The sequence below is a fragment of the Vulpes lagopus genome, chromosome 1 (genome assembly GCF_018345385.1).
Source record: "Vulpes lagopus strain Blue_001 chromosome 1, ASM1834538v1, whole genome shotgun sequence".
Taxonomy (NCBI): Eukaryota; Metazoa; Chordata; class Mammalia; order Carnivora; family Canidae; genus Vulpes; species Vulpes lagopus.
The window spans coordinates 108,319,648-108,339,341 of NC_054824.1; the positions used below are offsets into that span (position 1 = coordinate 108,319,648).

At 52.7% G+C, this 19,694-nt stretch overlaps 1 protein-coding gene across 1 annotated transcript in view; it reads right to left on the reverse strand.

Annotated features, from left to right (window-relative positions):
* IMPA2 (inositol monophosphatase 2) overlaps positions 1-19,194 on the reverse strand; it is a 45,467-nt gene extending 26,273 nt beyond the window's left edge. Inside the window, exons 1-2 of the mRNA XM_041759954.1 lie at positions 18,882-19,194; positions 1,765-1,898 (exon numbers count right to left, since the gene is read on the reverse strand). Of these exons, the coding sequence (XP_041615888.1) occupies positions 1,765-1,898; positions 18,882-18,977 (230 nt within the window). The 5' untranslated portion in view covers positions 18,978-19,194. The remainder of the gene's footprint in view (positions 1-1,764; positions 1,899-18,881) is intronic.
* Between the last annotated feature and the right edge of the window lie 500 nt (positions 19,195-19,694).

The window sequence follows — 19,694 nt, forward strand, 5'->3', positions numbered from 1 at the left end:
ATACCTGGACAGGTGTGTGTATCTGACTCTCCCAGGGCTCTTTCAGAGAAGGAGGCCTGGCATTAGCCGGCTACAGAAGCCCAGGTGGGCCTGGCACACACCCTGGGTGAGGGCCAGTGCTCTGGGTCAATGGTTTTCCAAAGGAGCTTCAAAGTTTGATGATCCTCTGGGGACCCCAGGTTGCAGGGTGGAGCGGGGTTGCTGGGGGAGGTGGTACGGTCACTCATAGAACATATTTGTTCCGGGATATGGCAGCAATGAATATTTAAATACACCTTGTCAAATGGAATCCATGTCCCATATTGACACAAGAGTGGACCCAAACCACTGCTGCCAACACACACAATATGTATGTCGTTTCAGAATTTGTTTGTCCAGAGTGATCTAAATGAAACCTGCTGGGAGCCCGATGACTACGTCTGGTCTTGCGGCGACCTCCAGGGCTTTACTAGGACTCCACAGAGCTGAGCCAGTCCTTGCCTCCACCACAGCCACCTGGGCCAGTACCACAGAAACCTCAAGTACCAAAATAGCTCCTCAACTAGAAACAGTTCCTTGGTTACTGCGGTTTTTCCCTCTCAAAGAATAAAAGCAATCTATAGAATTCGTTTGACATTCCCATTTAACTTCACGTTTCAAAAAGTTAAAAAATCATAAACATTTCCGAGCTTCTAAAATATTACAACAGATGTCAGGAATCCTGACTTCACACTGAATAAGGAAATAGGAAATAACAGACGCTCACACACAAAGGTTGTGGACAAAACAAAACAAACACGACCCATTGGCAGAGAGAATTTTGAAGGGAGAGCTGGTGACCCTGAAATGACCTAACCAGTTAGGAGGAAACAACAGGGAAGAAAGGAGGTATGTTTGAACACTGGCTTGACCCTTCTTTCATTTAATCATTCACAGGGAAAAACTTTACTGTGTCCACCCTGTGTCAGATGGATGCTGAGGGAGACTGCCTTCCATGTCTCTGCTCTGTAAGCCCATCAGCGATACATACCTAGAAATCCAAGAGTCCCTATCCAGCCTCCTCCGTGAGGACAGGGAGCCCTCCCATCCAGGCAGTGGTTTTCCAACTCTCTTCTGTAGAGCTCCAGGGATGAGGGAGGGCCTGAGAAGCCCCCATCACCACCTGAGAGCTCAAGGGAAGTCTTCCGCTGAGGTCCAGGGTTCCCTTGGAACTAGATGCAAAATACTGCATACATATTTCAGTTTTTCTGAGGAAAACATTAATGGTTTGCATTGGAGTCTCCACACGGTGACCCCAGAAGGGTTAAGCACTTCTGCTCTGGAGAAGGTGGAGTCCTCATGAGGACCTGCTAGGGTTGGAGAGCAGCCTTCCCTATGGCAGATGCCAGCCTGCCGGGAAAAATGCCTCACGGAGCACCAGCGGGGGCGCACCAACAGGTGGTAGACCTGGGGCCACCAGGCTGACTCAGACAGGGAACAGAATAGAACTGGCTCCAAGTCCCTCCAGAAATAAGGGGACACTTGCGTAACACTCTAAAACACTTCCCCTGAGCATGTTACAGAACTGGAGGCTTCTCGGTATTTATAAGGTAACATACTGACGTGAGTGTTGTCAAGATGACAGTAGGGTGGATGAAAACATTGTGTTTACCATGGCAATCAACATAGGGGAGGCAGACTGTGAGGCCCCCTGTTTCACGTCTGCCCCCTGCAACCAGTGGCGTGGCACCCTGAGTTAGCCGCAGGCAGCATGTTACTGAGTCCCCTCCCGAGGGACACACCTACCTGTGTGAAGGAAACCTCTTCTGCAGCTCAGAAATAATTAAACCCTCCACGAGGTGATCTGTTTCTGTCACGAGGTCAGCAGCTGATGTTTTTGTTGAGACGCGTTTTTCCTCAGAAAGGGCTTTTCTGATGATCTGAAATAAAAGTACAGAAGAGTACAGGAGGCAGTTACCTGACAAGCACCCGGGTCCCCCAACACATGTGCTCTCACTTCCTGCACCCAAGCTCTGAACCGAAGTAGGCGGTGGGTGTGGGTCTGAAGGCCATGGGCTGCTTCCATCACGGCGGCCGCCGGGGCCTTACATCACACCCCAGAACTTCTCTCGGGGCATCGAGCGAGCCTAACTATCCACTATTCTTTCACCAGAAAGAAGGGCTCACTTGTCCTACCTGTGGAGCAATTTTTCTCTGAAGGAAAAGAAAAACAGTGGTTCTAAAGAGCATGAAGCTCCACTCAATGAAAGATGATGTCGCTGACAAACCTTTGCCCTCAGAGTCCCAAGAATTTGATTTCATTATAAAAACATTATCTTGGGCAGCCTGGGTGGCTCAGTGGTTTAACACTGTCTTCAGCCCAGTGTGTGATCCTGGGGACCTGGGATCGAGTCCCATGTCAGGCTCCTGCATGGAGCCTGCTTCTCCTCCCTCTTCTTGTGTCTCTGCCTCTCTCTCTGTGTGTGTGTCTCTCATGAATAAATTAAAATCTTTAAAAAATAAAAATAATTTTTAAAAAGTATCTTGCATCATGTGGAGTGGACCATGCTCTTGCATCCAGATTATAAACGTTCAAATGGGGAGCCTTTGGAGAGAGTAAGGGGTACTCCACCAAGAGAAAGGCACTCTCCCTGCTGCTTCAGTCAGGGTACCACTGAGCGGCCAAAGCGGATGCACACATGGGCTGGCGCAGGTGCCAGGGCCTCCCTGACCCCAGGTGTGGGCTCACAGGTAGGCTGTGGGTGTGCAAGCCCCAACACTCCTGGGCCAGACCTGCTGCGGGCAAGTATAGAGGCACGGGGAAGAGGGGGCCTCCCCAGGGACCCCGGGAAGGCCCAGATGGGAGGGCAGGTGGAGTGGTTAATCAGTCACAGGGCACCCTGAGAAGGACCAGGTCTACTCTATGTAATAAAAATTACGCCTTCTCCAGCCCAGGCCGTGTCACGACCCAGTGTTTCCCTCAGCACGATGACAAAGTCAGGACACCTAAAAACGACTTCAGACCTTGCCTTCCAAACTGGCTGCTACCCCAAGACCCTGCCTTTCCTTCCAGAGCACCATCACTCACTCAGCAACCTAGACTCCATGTTAGGTAATGTCTCCTGAGGGCCTGTTTCACATCCCACTTGTCGAAGAGGATGATGGCAGGAGGAGACGACCCCCTAGTCTGTAGAGACGAGGGCTGCCCATGGAATTTAAAGACTGTGCAAGAGACCCCGAGACATGGAGCGATCCCCATTTTTATGCGGCTCACATTATGGCCCCCTCCTAATGCCAGCCCCCAGAAGTGCTAGGCCTAGACAGGGGGCTCCTGTTATTCATCTTGATGGCAAACAGACACATATGACAGAAAATCTAAATGGTAATTTTGTAAATAATGCAAAAGACAAAGCATATAGCACTCCTGCAAAATCTGTGAATATTTCTGTGCCAGTCCCCACACTGCCACTGTGGCCTTCCTGTCCCCCCACCCTTTTTAACGATTTTATTTATTTATTCATGAGACACACACAGAGAGAGGCAGAGACACAGGCAGAGAGAGAAACAGGCTCCACGCAGGGAGCCCAATGTGTGGGACTTGATCCCAGGACCCCGGGTTCACCCCCTGGGCCGAAGGCAGGCACCAAACCACTGAGCCGCCCCGGGATCCCCTTCCTGTCCCTTCTATTTGCAACATCCTGCTTAGTACTGTCAGGCTAATCTCCTTAAAACATCAATTTGCACACAGTAAGTTCCCACCAAAGGAATCTCCACAAGTTCCTTGCTTATAAATTTGAAACTCTTCAAATCTAACCCCTGTATCATGGCCTCGTAATCCAAGGATCCCTAAATCTTGGGTTAGTCCAGACCTTGGTTCCACAGGTCATGTAGCAGTGAGCTTGTATCTTGTATGACAATTCAGTGTGGCATGTCGGGGTGTCTGTGGTGTGTATGTTTATATGTGCACATTTGTGATATATGTGTGGTTTGTACATGTGCATGTGATGTGCGTGGTTTGTATATGTGTATGTGTGTGATACCTGTGCGACATGTGTGTAGTGAGGTGTGAAGGGAGTGTGTAAGGTTGTGTGTGGGGTATGTATGCATATAGTTCTAGGGAAGGAGAGAGGAAGACCAGAGGACATGCCACCAGTTTCTCAAAGTTCACTGTGCATGAGTCATCAGAGATCTTGCTGAAGTGAAAACTGGTTAAGAAGGTGTGGGGTTTGAGGTCTGACATCTGCATTTCTGACAAGTTCTGTGGTGACACCGGTCCTGTGGGCCACACAGGAGTTGCTGGGCTGAGAGCAGGTTCTCAAACCCCAGAATGAGGACAGGTCCTCAGGAGCTGGGGTGTCCTGGGACCTCTGCCCTGAGAGGACACGGGTTTCCTCTTGCCCTTGCCCCTCTCCACACGTATTGTATGCAGAGTTCAATGTTACAATTCCAACCATGTGCCCTGTAGTCTCTGGTGAAGCAACAGTGATCTTTAAACATACGTCAGCTCCTAACACTTTAATGCTTAGAGCTGCCCAACGACCTCCATGGCTTTTAGGAAAAAGCCCCAGACCTACAAATCCCACAGGCCACCCCCATGTTCACTATCCTTTGGCCACTCCGGTTTTCTGGCTGATTTTAACCAAATTTCTTTTTGTTCCAGGGACTTCATATTTTCTAGTCTATCCAAAATTTCATGCCATCTGAAATCATCTTGTTTGTCCCTCTGTTGGTAGTATGTCTCCCCAGGGAGCAGGAGCTGCTCGCTTTGGTTCCCTATCACATACTCCTTGCCTCTAGAATCGTACCTGGCATAGAGCAGGTGCACAAAATTTTTTTGAATTGTGAAGAAAATACACTTCAGCCTGCTTGAATAGACTGCACATTTTTCCCAACTGGACCACTAGTTTGTATGAACACGGACCACCTCAGTCTCTGTTTTGTCTTACTGAGGCTTTTTGGTTACCCTGTGAGAGTTAACATGTGTTTGGCATCTCCTCCTCCAGCCTCCATCCACTAGCCCCACCTCCTGGAGCCAGCCCAAATCTGCGTTAGGGCACTCCTGTCCACTCACTGCACAGCAGCCAGAAGGGCTTGCTAAACCCCTGCCCTTTATCATGGATCTCCCCAGCATAAAGCACTTAGCAGCTCCCTAGCATTCTGAGGATACAAAACTCCCAATGGAAAAAAAACAAAAACAAAAAACAAAAACCTCCCAATGGTGGTATAACCACAGCTTCCTGAGACTTGACCTCCTAGCAGAGACTATTTGATCCCAAATAGCCGGTACTCTTCTTCCTTTCAGGAACAGAAGCCCCAGGTTGAGCAAGGTCAACAGTCCACATCTGTCTGCCTCTTGTGCAGGTAGGTCCGGCCCCGGGTTCTGCCCAGGAAGATGTGAACAGAAGGGATATGTGCAACTTCTGAGTCACATCCTTAAAAGGCCACTATTTGCACACTACTCCCTCCTGTCCTTCCCCCCTTGCCACCAGCTGATGATGTGTGGTGAGAGGTCAGCTTTGGTCACATGGGAAGAGAGCAACTCCTTGAGACAAGTGACAGGGAACCTGGCAGGGACCTGACAGTCACCTGAGTGACTTGGAGAAGCAGAGCCCCATTCCCAGGCTTCTAACTGGGCTGCTGTGGGGAAGAGAAAGGAACCAGCCTTGCTTCTGTCACCAGTCTGTGAAGGAAGCCAAAGCACCAACTTACCACACAGGTCTCACCTAAGCTCTGCGTTCTCCTGTCCTGCCCCTCCTCACTCCATGACTGCTATGCCCCAGCCCAAGTAATCACTCACCCTCAAGCCTGCCCCCAGAGAACCGCCAGCCTCCTCCTTGCCCGTGTGTTCTCTGTGACTCAGCTCAGATATCACCTCCTCTATGACAAGCCTCCGACTCCTGCAGGCAGAGCAGGGCATTCGCCCTCCAAGTGTGTAAACCACACAGCTGGCCTCCTGAGACTCCGCAGCCGTCCGCCTGGCCCCTGTATCCACCTCCCCCAAGTAGATTTGGCAGCCTAGGGAGGGGCTAGGTCTTGGGGAACATCTGAATGACGATTTCTCAGCTGCTACACACTGAGCTCACAGGTAACGAAAGCTGAAGACTTCAGCAAGTGCGCTCGTGAAGCCATATCTAATGGCCTTGGTGTTTAAGCATTTGGTCTTCCCCATCCTGAAGACACCCGGCTCTGTTGTGTGGAGGAGACACGTGCTCAGGGGCCTGTGTAGGCAGCGTGGGCAGTGTCCGATGCCATCTGGGCACGGCGGACCCAGGCCCCTCACTACAAATCACATCGGGGAAGGGGAGATTTATGCATTTGGGAGGAGAGTCTCTAATCATGTTCTTTTTTTTTTAAAATATTTTATTTACTTATTCATGAGAGACACAGAGAGAGGCAGAGACACAGGCAGGGGGAGAAGCAAGGTTCCATGCAGGGAGCCCAACGTGGGACTCGATCCTGGGTCTCCAGGATCAGGTCTATTAATGTTTATTACTCCTGTGCTCTGATTGTTTCAATGTGGGCACGTGTCACGGAGCTTCCATACGCCCATGTCCCCTCACAGCACAGCAGGCCACACCGCCTACCTTGCTCCCTGGCAACTTGCAGGTGCTGCGGCCAGCCCTGTCGCAGCTCCTTCAGGGCCTGGATCCCACCCACTGGGACACCTTAATTCCTCCCTCTCATCCAGTTACACACCCAAGGATGTAGATTCCATTTTTTTAAAAAAAGATTTATTTATGTATTTGTTTGTTTATTTATTTGAGACAGAGAGAGAAGGACTGTGAGTGTGAGAGAGAGAGAGAGCACGAGCAGGGTGAGGAGAGAGGGAGAAGCAGATGCCCCGCTGAGCAGGGAGCCCGACGTGGGGCTCCATCCCAGCACCCTGAGATCATGACCAGAGATGAAGCAGACGCTTCACTGACTGAGCCCCGAGATCCCATTTCTGAGTGACATCCCCAAACTATGCTGACCTTCCCGCACTGCCTGTATCACCTGCCCACGTTGCTCTGCTTCCCCACCTTCTCTGTCTTGCTCCTTTGAAGCGCTGTCCACCTCAAGCACAGCAGCTCTATGTCCTGGAACCCCCTGCGAGTTGTTGGGCCCCCCAAGAGGACAGCAGGCCCATGTCCTTTGGGGAGGACCTCTGTGGCCAGTCTGCATAGCACTCATCCCCCTTGTCACTCTTAGTTCTCCCTTCCACAGTTTTGTCTTTGGACGCAATGTCCCTTCCTCCTGTAGTGGCTGACCCCGTCTTTCCTGAGGACCTGCTCACGGCCCACTCCTCCAGGAAGCCGCCCTGGAGCCCTCCGCCCTCTCAGCCCGGGTGAGGCCCTTCTGCTCGGCTCAGGGGTTCCCGCAGCACCTGGCACATCCCAGTCACCACACACACCATCACGGGGAGGCACTGCCGAGGCTCATCCACTGGACGCTTCTGGAGGGCAGGAGGGCTCTGCCTTCCACCTGAGCGCCCCCTGGGGACACCAGACAGGTCCTGCCCTGTCCCTCAGGCCCCAGGCCCAGCAAGGCAAAAGGCATCGTAATGGGACTTCCACACTCAAGCGGATTCCCAGGTGTGGGGAAGCGGTGTAAACTAGCCTCCTTTCAGTGGCCCAGGACTCGGAAGCTCTAGTTCTTCGGGGAGGAACTGCACGTGAGAAATTCCTATATGGAATGCAATTCCTACTTGGGCCCATCTCATAACATCAGTAGGGAGCACAGATGGTGCCCCTACAGTTTGGAATCACGCAGGTCTGAATTCCAGCTCCACCCAGGAGACCAAGGCGGGGGGTTGTCACTGTGCTCCTGGGAGCCTTAGTGCCCTCCTCTGCAGTAACAGCCTCACCTCAGACACCAGGAGGTTGCAGGCAGGAAAAGAGGACTCCTAGGTAATGGTCTCGAACACAAAATGACGTACACACCTGCAAAGTTCTGTGCTGCCCTGATGTTCCTGAGAGCAAATCCTGCCAGACCTTCATGACTTACAACAAAAAAACAAAAGCCTGTGCACAATGTACAGATCTCAGGTGGGATGACAAAATGCTGGGTTAAGAAAAGTGTAATTCATGAACGTTTCTACACTGCAAGGAATGGTGGTGAGAGAGTGCTGTGCTTTCTCAATAAATCACCAGTAGACTCAAGCGGCCGGGCCTCTGGCCACAGGCCCATCTGCCGGGGAAGGCCCACGGGGCTGCTGGGACAGGCCCTGCTAAAGCCCTTTACTACAGCTATTTTTGCTCTTAGGGAACTTAAACTTTCTCACTCTGCCAGCAGTAAGTCAGCATGTGCTGTTATTTAATTAATGTTTTTCAGCAGCTCACTAATGAAGCATGCTTCATAGACCTCCTGGCCTGGGTCTTTCCCTCCAGATAACATTCCATTACTGTGTAATACATAAAATACGGGCCTTTAGTCACTGACACCTGCATTTCAAAACTACAGGAAGGGTCGCCCCCAGCTACAGTGTCAGAAGCATCACACACGGTCCTGTCCTGATCCTCCTTCTTGCCTGCACTCCGTCCTGATTTTGTGTTACTGCCCCCAGCAGTAACACAAGTACCCAGTACAGCAAGTACCCAGAACTACAGAGCAACCTGTGTGTGCTCCAGAAGCCACAGAACAGCACCCCTGAAGAACTCTGCCGGAAGTGGGGCTTCCAACATGCAACGGGTCTTTCCTCTGCTGGGCTGGGAAAAGGCGGCTACTGGAGGCGTAGTCCTGGTGATACTGACTGTACACTTCAGGTTCTTTTTTTTTTTTTTTAAAGATTTTATTTACTTCTTCATGAGAGACACATGACAGAGAGACAGAGACACAGGCAGAGGGAGAAGCAGGCTCCATGCAGGGAGCCCAGCCTGGGACTTGATCCCAGGGTCCTGGCCCAAGGCAGATGCTCAACCACTGAGCCACCCAGGTGTCCCTACACTTCAGGTTCTAGACAGATCTGAGCACAAGTGAGTGTGATGTGATGGTTCATTTTGTGCGTCAACTTGACTGGGCCACAGGGTACCCAAAGTATTCTGTCAAATGGTTGTCTGGGTTTTTCTGCAAGGGTGTTTTTGGGTAGGTTAACATCTTAACCAGTAAAGCTGATTGACCTTTGTAATATGGGTAGGTCTCATGCAATCGGTTGTAGGCCTGAGCAGAGGGAGACTGATGCTGCTGCTCTGCGAGAGAACTCTCCCGCCGAATGCCGTTGGACTTCATCTGCAACATCGGTTCCCCTGGAGAACCCTAACACACAGGACAATCAGTAAAACCTACAAAGTGAATCCTGCCTGGCTATCACATGGTACGGGGGGCAGCAGGTAACATCTGCTAATACCTCACAAATGACCTTTAGCCACGGGAAGGAGGAGGAGCTGGTTAAAGCAGAGGAGGGCCATGGACATCAGATTCTCCTGGGGTCCCAGGCCAGCGAATCTCAAAGCTCTCCATGTAACTGCCTCCCTCTCTAGCTTCACGGCTAAGTTTCCTGCAACTTGCCATTTCTACTTTCTACACTCCCGTCACCCCGCTGTCCATGGTCCTCCTTGCACCCCATCATGACTCTGAACAAGCTCCATCAGGCACCTGGCCACCTCGTGTGTCATATCCTGAGGACACCATCACCCATGCCTCAGCGGCCTTTTCTGTGTTGTCTGACTCTCTCCACTTCAGACCGTTTCCTACAAGTGTCCAAGAGCTCACTGGTCCCTGGCCCCCACCTACTGGCCCATGACCGGGCCATCACCCTGCTGGCACTCACACCTGCTGAGGGCTCACTCTGTCCTCGCACCATTCCAAGCAGTCACACATACCAACCAGTGACTCTCACAATAACTGACGGTAATAATGATCTTCTCATGTGAAGGGTGAGGACACTGAGGCACAAAGAAATGAGGAAAGTGACCCATGGTCACAGTTGTGAGTACAGGTAAAGAGGTTCCACAACAAGCACTCCAAATCTTGCCTTGTTGCCTGGAGGCAGCACCCTAGGACTCCCTAGTTCCCTCATGGTGTGGAGTTCTCCAGCACTGGAATTCACCCAGCTGGAGCCAGGAAGCCAGGGGCTCTCCACAACAAGGTCTCCGTCGCCTGACAGTCCATGGCCAAGGCTGCCCAGCACACCATCATCGAGACTCACCTTGGTCAGTCTGAGCATGACACCCCCCTGCAATCTTACCCCCCACTGAGGGCCTCCTTGTGCCCCCAAGCCCACCCACCCACTGGCCTGACTTTCCTCTTCTATCTTCAGCTTTAGCCAAGATGCCTTTCTTGGCATTCCTGAGTGATGCCCTTGGCTTTCTCCCCTCAGGGTGTCCATCTTCTCTCTCTGCCCTGAGCCCCTTACCTTCCCTCCCCCTCCCCAGCGTGTCCCCCAACTTCTCCAGTGAATCCTGCTTTTCCTTTGAGAGTCATGGTGCAGGTATGGATCCTCCCAGGAAGGTGGCTCCGGGAAGTTGGCTTCCACAGCCACCCCATGTTCTATGGTGATTAATGGCTTAGGCTTCTGTCCCAAGAGGCCAGGGTGGGGGATGGGGGCTGCAATCCCTGCTTCATGCTGAGTGCACCAGAAGGTAGCCCAAGCACTGGCCTGGCCCCCTGGGGTTGGGAGCTGGGACAGTGGATACGGAGACCCTGAAACTGGCTTAACACCTGGGTACATCATTGCCCCTCAGCTGAATTCTTCCCTCACCTCCCATAGGAGAAAAATGTAAGCAGCCAGCCTTCGGTTCCAGCCTCATGAGGCCAAGAGACAGAGAGGAGCCTGGGTGCTCAAGTTCCCTTCTCATGGAGAAGTTACTTTAGATAACCATCGTATAACAGAATTTAAAAATTGCTGTTGGTAAAATGGGTGTTGTAGCTGGACACCATTTTACTGCATGTGTTGATTCATGTAACCACCACCCAAGCAAGACTGAGAACCATTCCATTCATTCCATCAACACAAAGATCTCCCTCCTGCTATAGTCACACTCCTCACCCTGCCACCTTCCTCATGGGATCCCTAATCACCAGCAACCACTTTATAACCGCTTTTCCATCTTCATAATTATGTTGTTTGGGGAATGTTATATGAATTTTCTATGACATTAGTCAACCTTTTGAAACCTGATTTTTTTTCACTCAGAGAGCCATCCACGTTGTTGGGTGCATCAATAGTTCCTCCTTTTTTAGTCTTATGTAATATTCCATGATGTAGAAATATAACCATCAGGAGAAACTGGATGAAATCAGAAACTAGACCTTTCTGTACTATTTCTGCAATTACCTGTGAATTTATAATTATTTTAATATTAAAAGTTTTCTTTAACAGTTTCTTGGGGGAAAAAAAGTCCCCTTCTCCGCTCTGCCCCTCAGGGTCTCAGGGCGGAGCTCCTCCAGCCAGCCCCCCCTGCAACTTCTAGGGCTAGGCCGGGGGTTGGGGAGGTGGGGGGGTGCTGGAACTCAGTAGCATCACTTCCATTCTCTAGCTAAGTGGTAAGATTTCAGCCTCCTCTCCCCTCAGCCCCAATGACTGGAACCTCCGCGAATGAGTGCTGTGTTTAGGTTAGCAAGGAAATCTCTCAGGGCTGCAGGGGCCGATTCGCCTCCGTGTGGGACTGACACCAGCCTTTGCCTCAAGCCCTTTAGTTCCGTGCAGGATTTCACAGCTCCTGCTGCCAGTGCAGATGCAAATGCCCCTGAAACAAAGCGCTCCTTCTCACCCCCTACCCCAGCTCCTGTTCAAATAGTGGGCATAAGAAACAAGCCTCTCTCCTTACAGTGGCATACAGGAAAATGGCAGTTGGCCTCAAACACAGGTCAGGGAGGGGTGGGTTCTGGACACTGGGACCACGTGTGCCCTACCAAGGGCAGCTGCTACTCTGAGCTTGCCAGTTGTCTCTCGGGAGTCCTCTCTTGGCTGAGGTTTCAAATGTTGGCAAAGGTTTTACAACTGTAAGTGCTGGCTGCCACCCCCCCCCCCCACCGCCCCACCCCGCCACTGCGGAGCTAAGCAGACACAGAAGACCTGGACCTGGGGCACAAAATGCAGCATGGGGCCAGCGGAGGCAAGGAAGCCACCCACCACCTCCCTTCCTCCAGCAGCTGGGCACACTGAGCCCAGGTGGAGAGGAACAGGAAGTGTCTTCGGAAGGAAATGAGTGACCTGAGGCCTCCACATACTTGACATCTGGGAATCTCCCAGGGAACATCCAGGAGCTTGGCTTGGGATCATACTAAAGTGGAGCCCATAGGTGGACAAACTGGCTCTCTCCTGGTCCAAGGACCTGGCCTTAAGTCCCACCCCAGGCCAAGGGCTCCCAAATGGGTGTGGCCACCATCAACCTCTCCCCTGAACTGTGGATGCAAACTCTACACGTCCACTTAGAAACCCACTGGCAAGTCAAGCCTGATGTGCTGGAAACATACTTGATTTCCACCTCCAAACCTGTTCCTCCTGCCGTTTCCCCGCCTTGGGAGATGGCAAGTCCATTCAACCAGTTTTGCAGGCGCACACCCTGGAAGGCATCCCTGCTCTCCCCACACCGCCCCCCGCCTCCCCGCCAACAGCAAGCTTGGCAGCCTAGCCCTGGAAATGCAGCTTTTCTACCACCTTCTTCACCACAGCCCAGTCAATTCACCCTCATTTTTCATTGTACCACGTGAACAGCTTCCTTTAAGATATCCAGTTCTGGTCCCCTGTGGAGCTGCAGGGCCCCACACAGCAGCCAGGGCGGGCTCCCTACTGCCCTGTAGGGCCCCAGATAGGACGGCCCGGGCCTCATTATCACACTGAGTAAAGGTACAGTCCTTTCCAGAGTTACTCAGTATTTGTTCGGTGGATGAATACATTTCTAATCGACGTTTTAGTACCACCATCATAAAAACAGGGATAGCCAAGCCAAGGAACACACAAAAAGGCCCTTAGGTTCCTTAATCATATGGGACAGGCAAATTAGAACAACACCTCAAACCCATAAAACTGTCTACAATGGAAAAGACAGACAACACCAAGTGTTGTCCAAGATGTGGAGCAACAGGAACCCTAAGCCTACACGCTGGTAGCAGTGGGAATTGTTACATGCACTTAGAACACTGCCTGGCAGTTTTTCACACCTGATGACACAGCAATAACTCCACTCCTATTATTAAAATATTCCCAGCAGAAACGCACACGTACGTAACCAAAAGACACCTGCAAGAATCTTCATAGCAACATTGTCCATGTTAACTCCAAACTGGACATGATCCAACCTCTCCTCAAGAGCCGGATAAACAGTCATTTATTCACATAACAAAATGCAGCAGTGGTTCTCAAAGTGTGCCATCTCCAGATCAGAAGCATCAGCTGGGAACTTGGTAGGAACACCAGTTCGCAGCCCACTCCTTACCTAGTGGATCGGAAACCCTGGGGATGGGACAGAGTCTACCCTAACAAGCATTCCAGGTGCTTCGGATGCATGTGAGTGTGTGAGGACCCCATCCCTGCAGCAATGGACCCAGTGAGTTTGACCACACTGAGGAGATTGTGAAAAATTCTGTCAGGAAGTTGGGCTGATGACTGTTGATGGGTACACAGAAAGCTAATAAGCAAATTAAAAAAAAAAAACGCCTTTTTTTTTTAAAAGGAAAATACAAGTTGCGTAAGAAAGAAAATATGTAATACCACCATATACCTGGCTCGACCGTGCATTACAACTGTACAGTCATAGGAAAGTGAGCACAGACAGGGATGGGACCAATCAGGTAATGCAGCCACACAACATAACAAGCACAACGTCTACAACAGGCTCCAGAATGAGCAGTGGAAGCCTATGATTTAGAAGACAGGCACAACGATCAGAAAAAAAAGAGATGTCTAGGGAGCAGGATGAGGATGTTGTGGGACGGGGCATTGCTGTTTTCATCACAGTCCTCTCAGGAGTATTCCCTCAGTCACATTCCCTGTGTGAATCACTGATAAAAATGAAAATCATGAATCAAAAACCTCGCGGTGGTGGCAAGGCCAGCCAGACAAGGGGGTTCCCTGGAGCCAGAGCCTGCCGACGTGTTTTCCCTGCCCTGGCGAAGCACGTGGGCAGAAGAGCACCTTCTGGTCCTGACCAGACCGGGGACAAACAAGGCTGGGAGGAAGCGCAGGAATGACCGGGAAGGTCACACCGGGAGGTGTGTGAAGGAAAGGGTCCGGAACCAAACCCTGGAAGGAGAGTATAGATTTCAAGGAGCATGAGAGAGGCAGGAAAATGCAATGTGTGTTTTGAAAATGCCAGATAGTTCAGTCTGGACAGCCAAAGGGCTGCTCCACCCAGGGGCCGTGGGGACAGCAGCCCGGCTTCCCGGGACTGGGCTTCGGGAAGCAGCACCCGCAGCTACACAAGGCCGCCCGGAGAGGCCGCAGGCCTGCAGTACTGAGCAAGGGTGGGTCCTGGGCTTTGCTTTTTCTGCCTTGTCGCGAAATTCTATTACCGGCAAACAGAGGTGAATTTACTGTGAGGCTAATGAAGCTGAGGCTCCAAGGCTCGGGCCCACCCTGAGGCTCAGTGAGGGCCCTTAGCACAGCCTTCACCAGGGCGCACATGAACACCTTTTGCAAGTTTGCAAAAGTCAGCTTTCTAACTGCAGATGGAAGCACTGTCTCTTTCCGCCATGACCTCCATTATAATTGTGTGTCAGGTGGCACTGGAGTGGGTCCTGGCGTACTTGGCTAAAGGCAAGTTGAGTGGACATGAAATTTACTTTGGGCCTGACTGGAACGATCTGTGGGGTTTGCAGCACACCTGTCTGTAAGTTATTATTAGCCATCCTGTGGAGGAATGGCTTCCAGAAATGCTTCTACTGTCCACCACACTGACTGACTTGGCCTGGGGACCTGGCAGGCAGGGCCAGAGGAGCATGCGCGTGTGTGCTGTGCAAACTGGCACGTGGGATGGTGGAAAGAAACAGGCGACCACATGGAACTAGAAGTCTGCAGAAAATTCTTCCATGTCTTACGACTAACATATAGAAGAAAATTGACAGGATTCTCAAATTTGAGGGCACTCCTAAAAATTTATAGGATCCTACCAATAAGTTTGAAGCCTAAATAAACTTTTTTAGACTATCAGTAATCAATTTCAATTAGCATGCTACAGGAAAACCTGGACTTATCTATTGGCTCCATTCAAAATACCACAAAATCGGGGTGCCTGGGTGGCTCCATGGTTGAGCCTCTGCCTTCAGCTCAGGTCGTGATCCCGGGGTCCTGGGATCGAGTCCTGCATTGGGCTCCCGGCATGGAGCCTGCTTTTCCCTCTGCCTGTGTCTCTGCCTCTCTCTCTGTGTCTCTCATGAATAAATAAATAAAATATTTTTTAAAATACCACAAAATCCTTGTCATTCAAAGGCATAAATATGAAGCCAAAAATGTGAGAAAAAGGTATTACAGAAGATTGAGAAGCAGCTAAAGAATTATTTTTATGTGGTGCCTGGGTGGCTCAGTGGTTGAACCGCTGCCTTTGGCTCAAGTCATGATCCTGGGGTCCTAGGAGCAAGTCCTGCATCTGGCTCTCCACAGGGAGCCTGCTTCTCTCTGTGTATCTCATGAATAAATACAACCTTTTTTTAAAAAAAGAATTATTTGTATGCATTTTGTTATATTTGTTAGCATCTTAAAATTTATACTGTTGTGGGGTACCTGAGTGGCTCAGTCAATTAAGTACCTGTCTTTAGTTCAGGTCCCAGGGTCTTGGGATCAAATCCCACACTGGGTTCCCTGCTCACCAGGGACCCTGCTTCTCTCTCTGCCTCCCTCTTCCTTCTGTCTCCCCCTCCCTCTGCCTGCCACTCCCCCTGCTTGTGTGCTCTGTCAAATAAATAAGATCTTTTTTAAAAAAATGTATACTGTTGTGATTTTTCTTATTCTAAACAATGTTTATACCTAATTTTCAATTTGTAATTTTGCTTTTTTTTTTTCTTAAAGAAGTCTCCTAAATTGTCTAAGCTTCAGGCCCAACAAAACCTGGATCTACTTTATGGGACAATTAAAAGAAGTAGTTTTCTGAGATACTTCTGTTCATACATCAAAGATAACAAGCACCCATTTCAGTGAATATTACTATTTGTATTTGTGGTGGTGACAGCGGTGGAACTAAAGTCACTCTCTTCCCCCTGAAGCCCCACAGCCAGGGAGGCACTGCTGTGTAGCACCAGCATGAGTGGTTGGGCCCTGCAGGAATGGGTGGGTGGGGGGAAATCCCTAGGTGGCTCAGAGGTTTAGTGCCTGCCTTCAGCCCAGGGTGTGATCCCCGCGTCCAGGGATCGAGTCCCACATCGGGCTCCCTGCGTGGAGCCTGCTTCTCCCTCTTCCCGTGTCTCTGCCTCTCTCTCTCTCTCTCTCTCTCTCTCTCTGTGTGTGTGTGTGTGTGTGTCTCTCATGAATAAATAATAAAATCTTAAAAAAAAAAAAAAAGGAATGGGTTGGGGAGAGGTGAGGAAGAAGGGAGGAGGACCCGGGCAGCCACTGTGGACAGGGCAGCACTTTGGGGCAAGTGGCTTTTAGAGAGACTTCTCAGGATGGGGTAAAGAGGAGGTGGCAGCAAAGTGTACAGGGCTGCCCTGATCCCAAACCTATGTCTGAAAGATGAAGGGCAGAGACATTCATCTCTTCAGAGGTCTCCCCCGCCCCCCCCCCCCCCCCGACCCACAACACTACTTTCAGCATATAGAACCCAGACTCAGGAATTCAGCACACACAACTGTCCCAGGAGCAGCTGAGAGGAACAAACTTAATAAAATAGAACTTTGGGTACTGGTGAGGGGGTGGGCATGTTGGGCCACAGGGCCACTGTAACTCTGCCAAATACTCCTTAGCTAAGGAGGATTCAGAAATGGATCAGCACTAACTAGCTACCTTTCATCCCTCTTTGGGGTATCTGGCTAAAGACCAGATTTTTTTCCAATCAGCACTCGATTCCTATGAGAACATTATTAAGACGATCTGTCCCACTTTTACACAGGTTGCAATGACCTTGTGTGGCTTCTGTTTGTTCCAGGCATAGACCATTCCGGCCACTCTTCCCTCCACTGCCCAGCAGGCAGGAAGCATCACATAATGCCCAAGAGGGAACCCAGAGTCCTGGGCTCCCTGATCGGACTCCTAATAGCAGAATCTTTATTTTATCCCTCTCCCACTCTCAAAAAGTTTTTTTGTTGTTGGCAAGTTGAGAAAACTTAAGATATCTCTTAATAAGGCCTTTAGAATTGTGCCTGCCATATTACAAGTTCTGTATAAGCATCTGTTCAATAAAATAAAGGTTTTAAAGACACTTCTGTTTCTTCAAGGATTTCAATTAGAAAAACCATAGAAAGCCATCACAACTCACCAGGGTTTACAGTGTAGTATCAGAATCCTAAGCTGGCTTCTCCTTAAAGTCTCAAGGAAGAAGAGTTTTATGGTGGAACCTAAAAGTTACTAAATATCCTGATGATGCTCACTCTAGAAAGGAAGTGAGGGGCCTGAGAGCGAGGGAGGAGGGTGAGAGCAAGTGCTCCCTGCACGTAGTGGATCTGCTTTCCAGTAGGAATGTTTGCCCTGTAACTACAAACCTCAGCATTCTAGCTCTCAAAGTTTGGAGTCCTTCTCCTATAGGAAGGAAAGGTGACAGAGCCACAGGATGAAGTTTCACAACCCACCTTTTCAGTCATGCCTTCCCTACAGGCTGAATCTTGCAACTTTAAAACCACAGGAGGAGGGCCCTCCAACACAAAATGGGTCTGCTCAGTGTTGAAATGAACTTTTAAAGGGGATTAGAGGATTCACACCAAGGTAAAGCACTGTCCCCTGAGCACGTGACAAATTCAGGGTGGGTAAGAGCCTGACTTGAACACCCCGGGAAAACCTGCAGAGCATTTTCATACTGCTAGACCTGAAGAAGAAAATGATGTTTGGATAGAAAAAGTCAATCTGCTCACAGTGCTGCTTCTGTCCATCTTACCCTCCAAATCACCGGAAGCATCATATGCCTTGACAAGCCAGGCAGGAGTAAGCCATCTTCCCAGTCCAACGGGCCATGATGGTCCTGGGACAACCACCAGGGCTCCTTCACTGCAAGGACTTGGAGCCTACAACGTGTCAGGCACTGACTGGGGTACTGAGGAAAAGGTGGGTAACCACACGCAAAACTGAAAGCGAGAAAAGTCGAACTGCACTCCCTTGTCAAACTCAAGTCACACGTTCTCGCTCTGCTGCTTGATTTCCATCCTTCCTCTGGTCAGTGTACCAAGTCCCTCCAAACACTGAGGGGAACCGCTTTCCAGCTCGGGCCGGGGCAGGTCCAGACTCGGGATGCTGGAGGGAAGACCCTCACACAGCGAGCGGGCCAAGAGCTCCCGCGCCAGGGCTTTCAACGTGGGGGAACCGCGCCCACGACCGGCCACAGGCTCTTCCCAGAGGTCCTTAAACACAAACAGCGGCCGTGGCATTCAGGCCCGGGGGGGGGGGGGGGGGGGGGCGTTCTAAATCCCGGCACTGATCTGCACAGCCAGTGCGTTCTAACCTGCGGCCTCCGACGCAGAGGTCAAGTCACCTACGGTCAGACATCGCGCTGACGACGGAGAGGGCCCGCGTGGGGCGTGTTCCTGGGTGGCGGCCCCGCTCGGCCCTCCGGCTCCTGGATGGTCTGTGCGGCACACCACGAAGACTTCGTCCACCCCCGGGCCGCGGGCCGCGGACCCCGGACCCCGGACCCCGGACCCCGGACGGGGGCCCACCCGCACCCGCACCCGCACCCGGGGCCGCCCCGCTCGGCCCGCAGCCCCGCGCGTCTAGCTCCTCGCTCCCCCGAGCCCCGGAGGGTCCCCTCCGTCCCACGCGAGTCTGCTCGGACTCTGCGAAGTTTCGAGGGGCGCCGAGGGGCGCCCGGCCCGGCCTCCGGGGCTGCGCTCGCAGGGCCGCGCCGTCCGGGAGGGGCCCGCGGGCTCACCTGTCCCGCCCGCAGCGCCAGCTGCACCGCCGCCTCGAAGCACTCCTCCCAGGGGCCCCCGGCGGGCGGCGCCTCGTCCTCGCCGTCCGGCTTCATCGTGGCCTCGCCGGGCCCCGCCACCTCCGGCCCTGCTCGCCGGCCCCCACCGGCTCCCGCCGCCCGGACGCCAGGCCCCGCACCGCTTTCTCCTCGCCCCGCCACTCGGCGTCTCGGCCTCCGCCCGCCCCACAGCTGCGCCCGCGGGAAGGGCAGGGAGCGGGCCGCGGCCCCGGGAGCCGCGCGGCGCGTCCCGCGCCCCGCCTCTGCCCGCGCCCTGCCCGGCCCCGCCCCCGCCCCGCCCCGCCCCCGCCCCCGCCGCCCTCCGGGGCCCCGCCCCTCCCGGCGAGGACTGCGGCGCCCGCGGACCCAGCTCCCGGCCTCTGGCCCCGCCCCCCTCCGAGCCGCGCCTCTCGCTCCTCGCTCCTCCCGACCCCGCCTGAGGTTGGCCCCGCCCAGCCCCGCCCCCGCCGGCCCCGGCCCCGCCCCCGCCGCCCTCCGGGGCCCCGCCCCTCCCGGCGAGGACTGCGGCGCCCGCGGACCCAGCTCCCGGCCTCGGGCCCCGCCCCCCTCCGAGCCGCGCCTCTCGCTCCTCGCTCCTCCCGACCCCGCCTGAGGTTGGCCCCGCCCAGCCCCGCCCCCGCCGGCCCCGGCCCCGCCCCCGCCGCCCTCCGGGGCCCCGCCCCTCCCGGCGAGGACTGCGGCGCCCGCGGACCCAGCTCCCGGCCTCGGGCCCCGCCCCCCTCCGAGCCGCGCCTCTCGCTCCTCGCTCCTCCC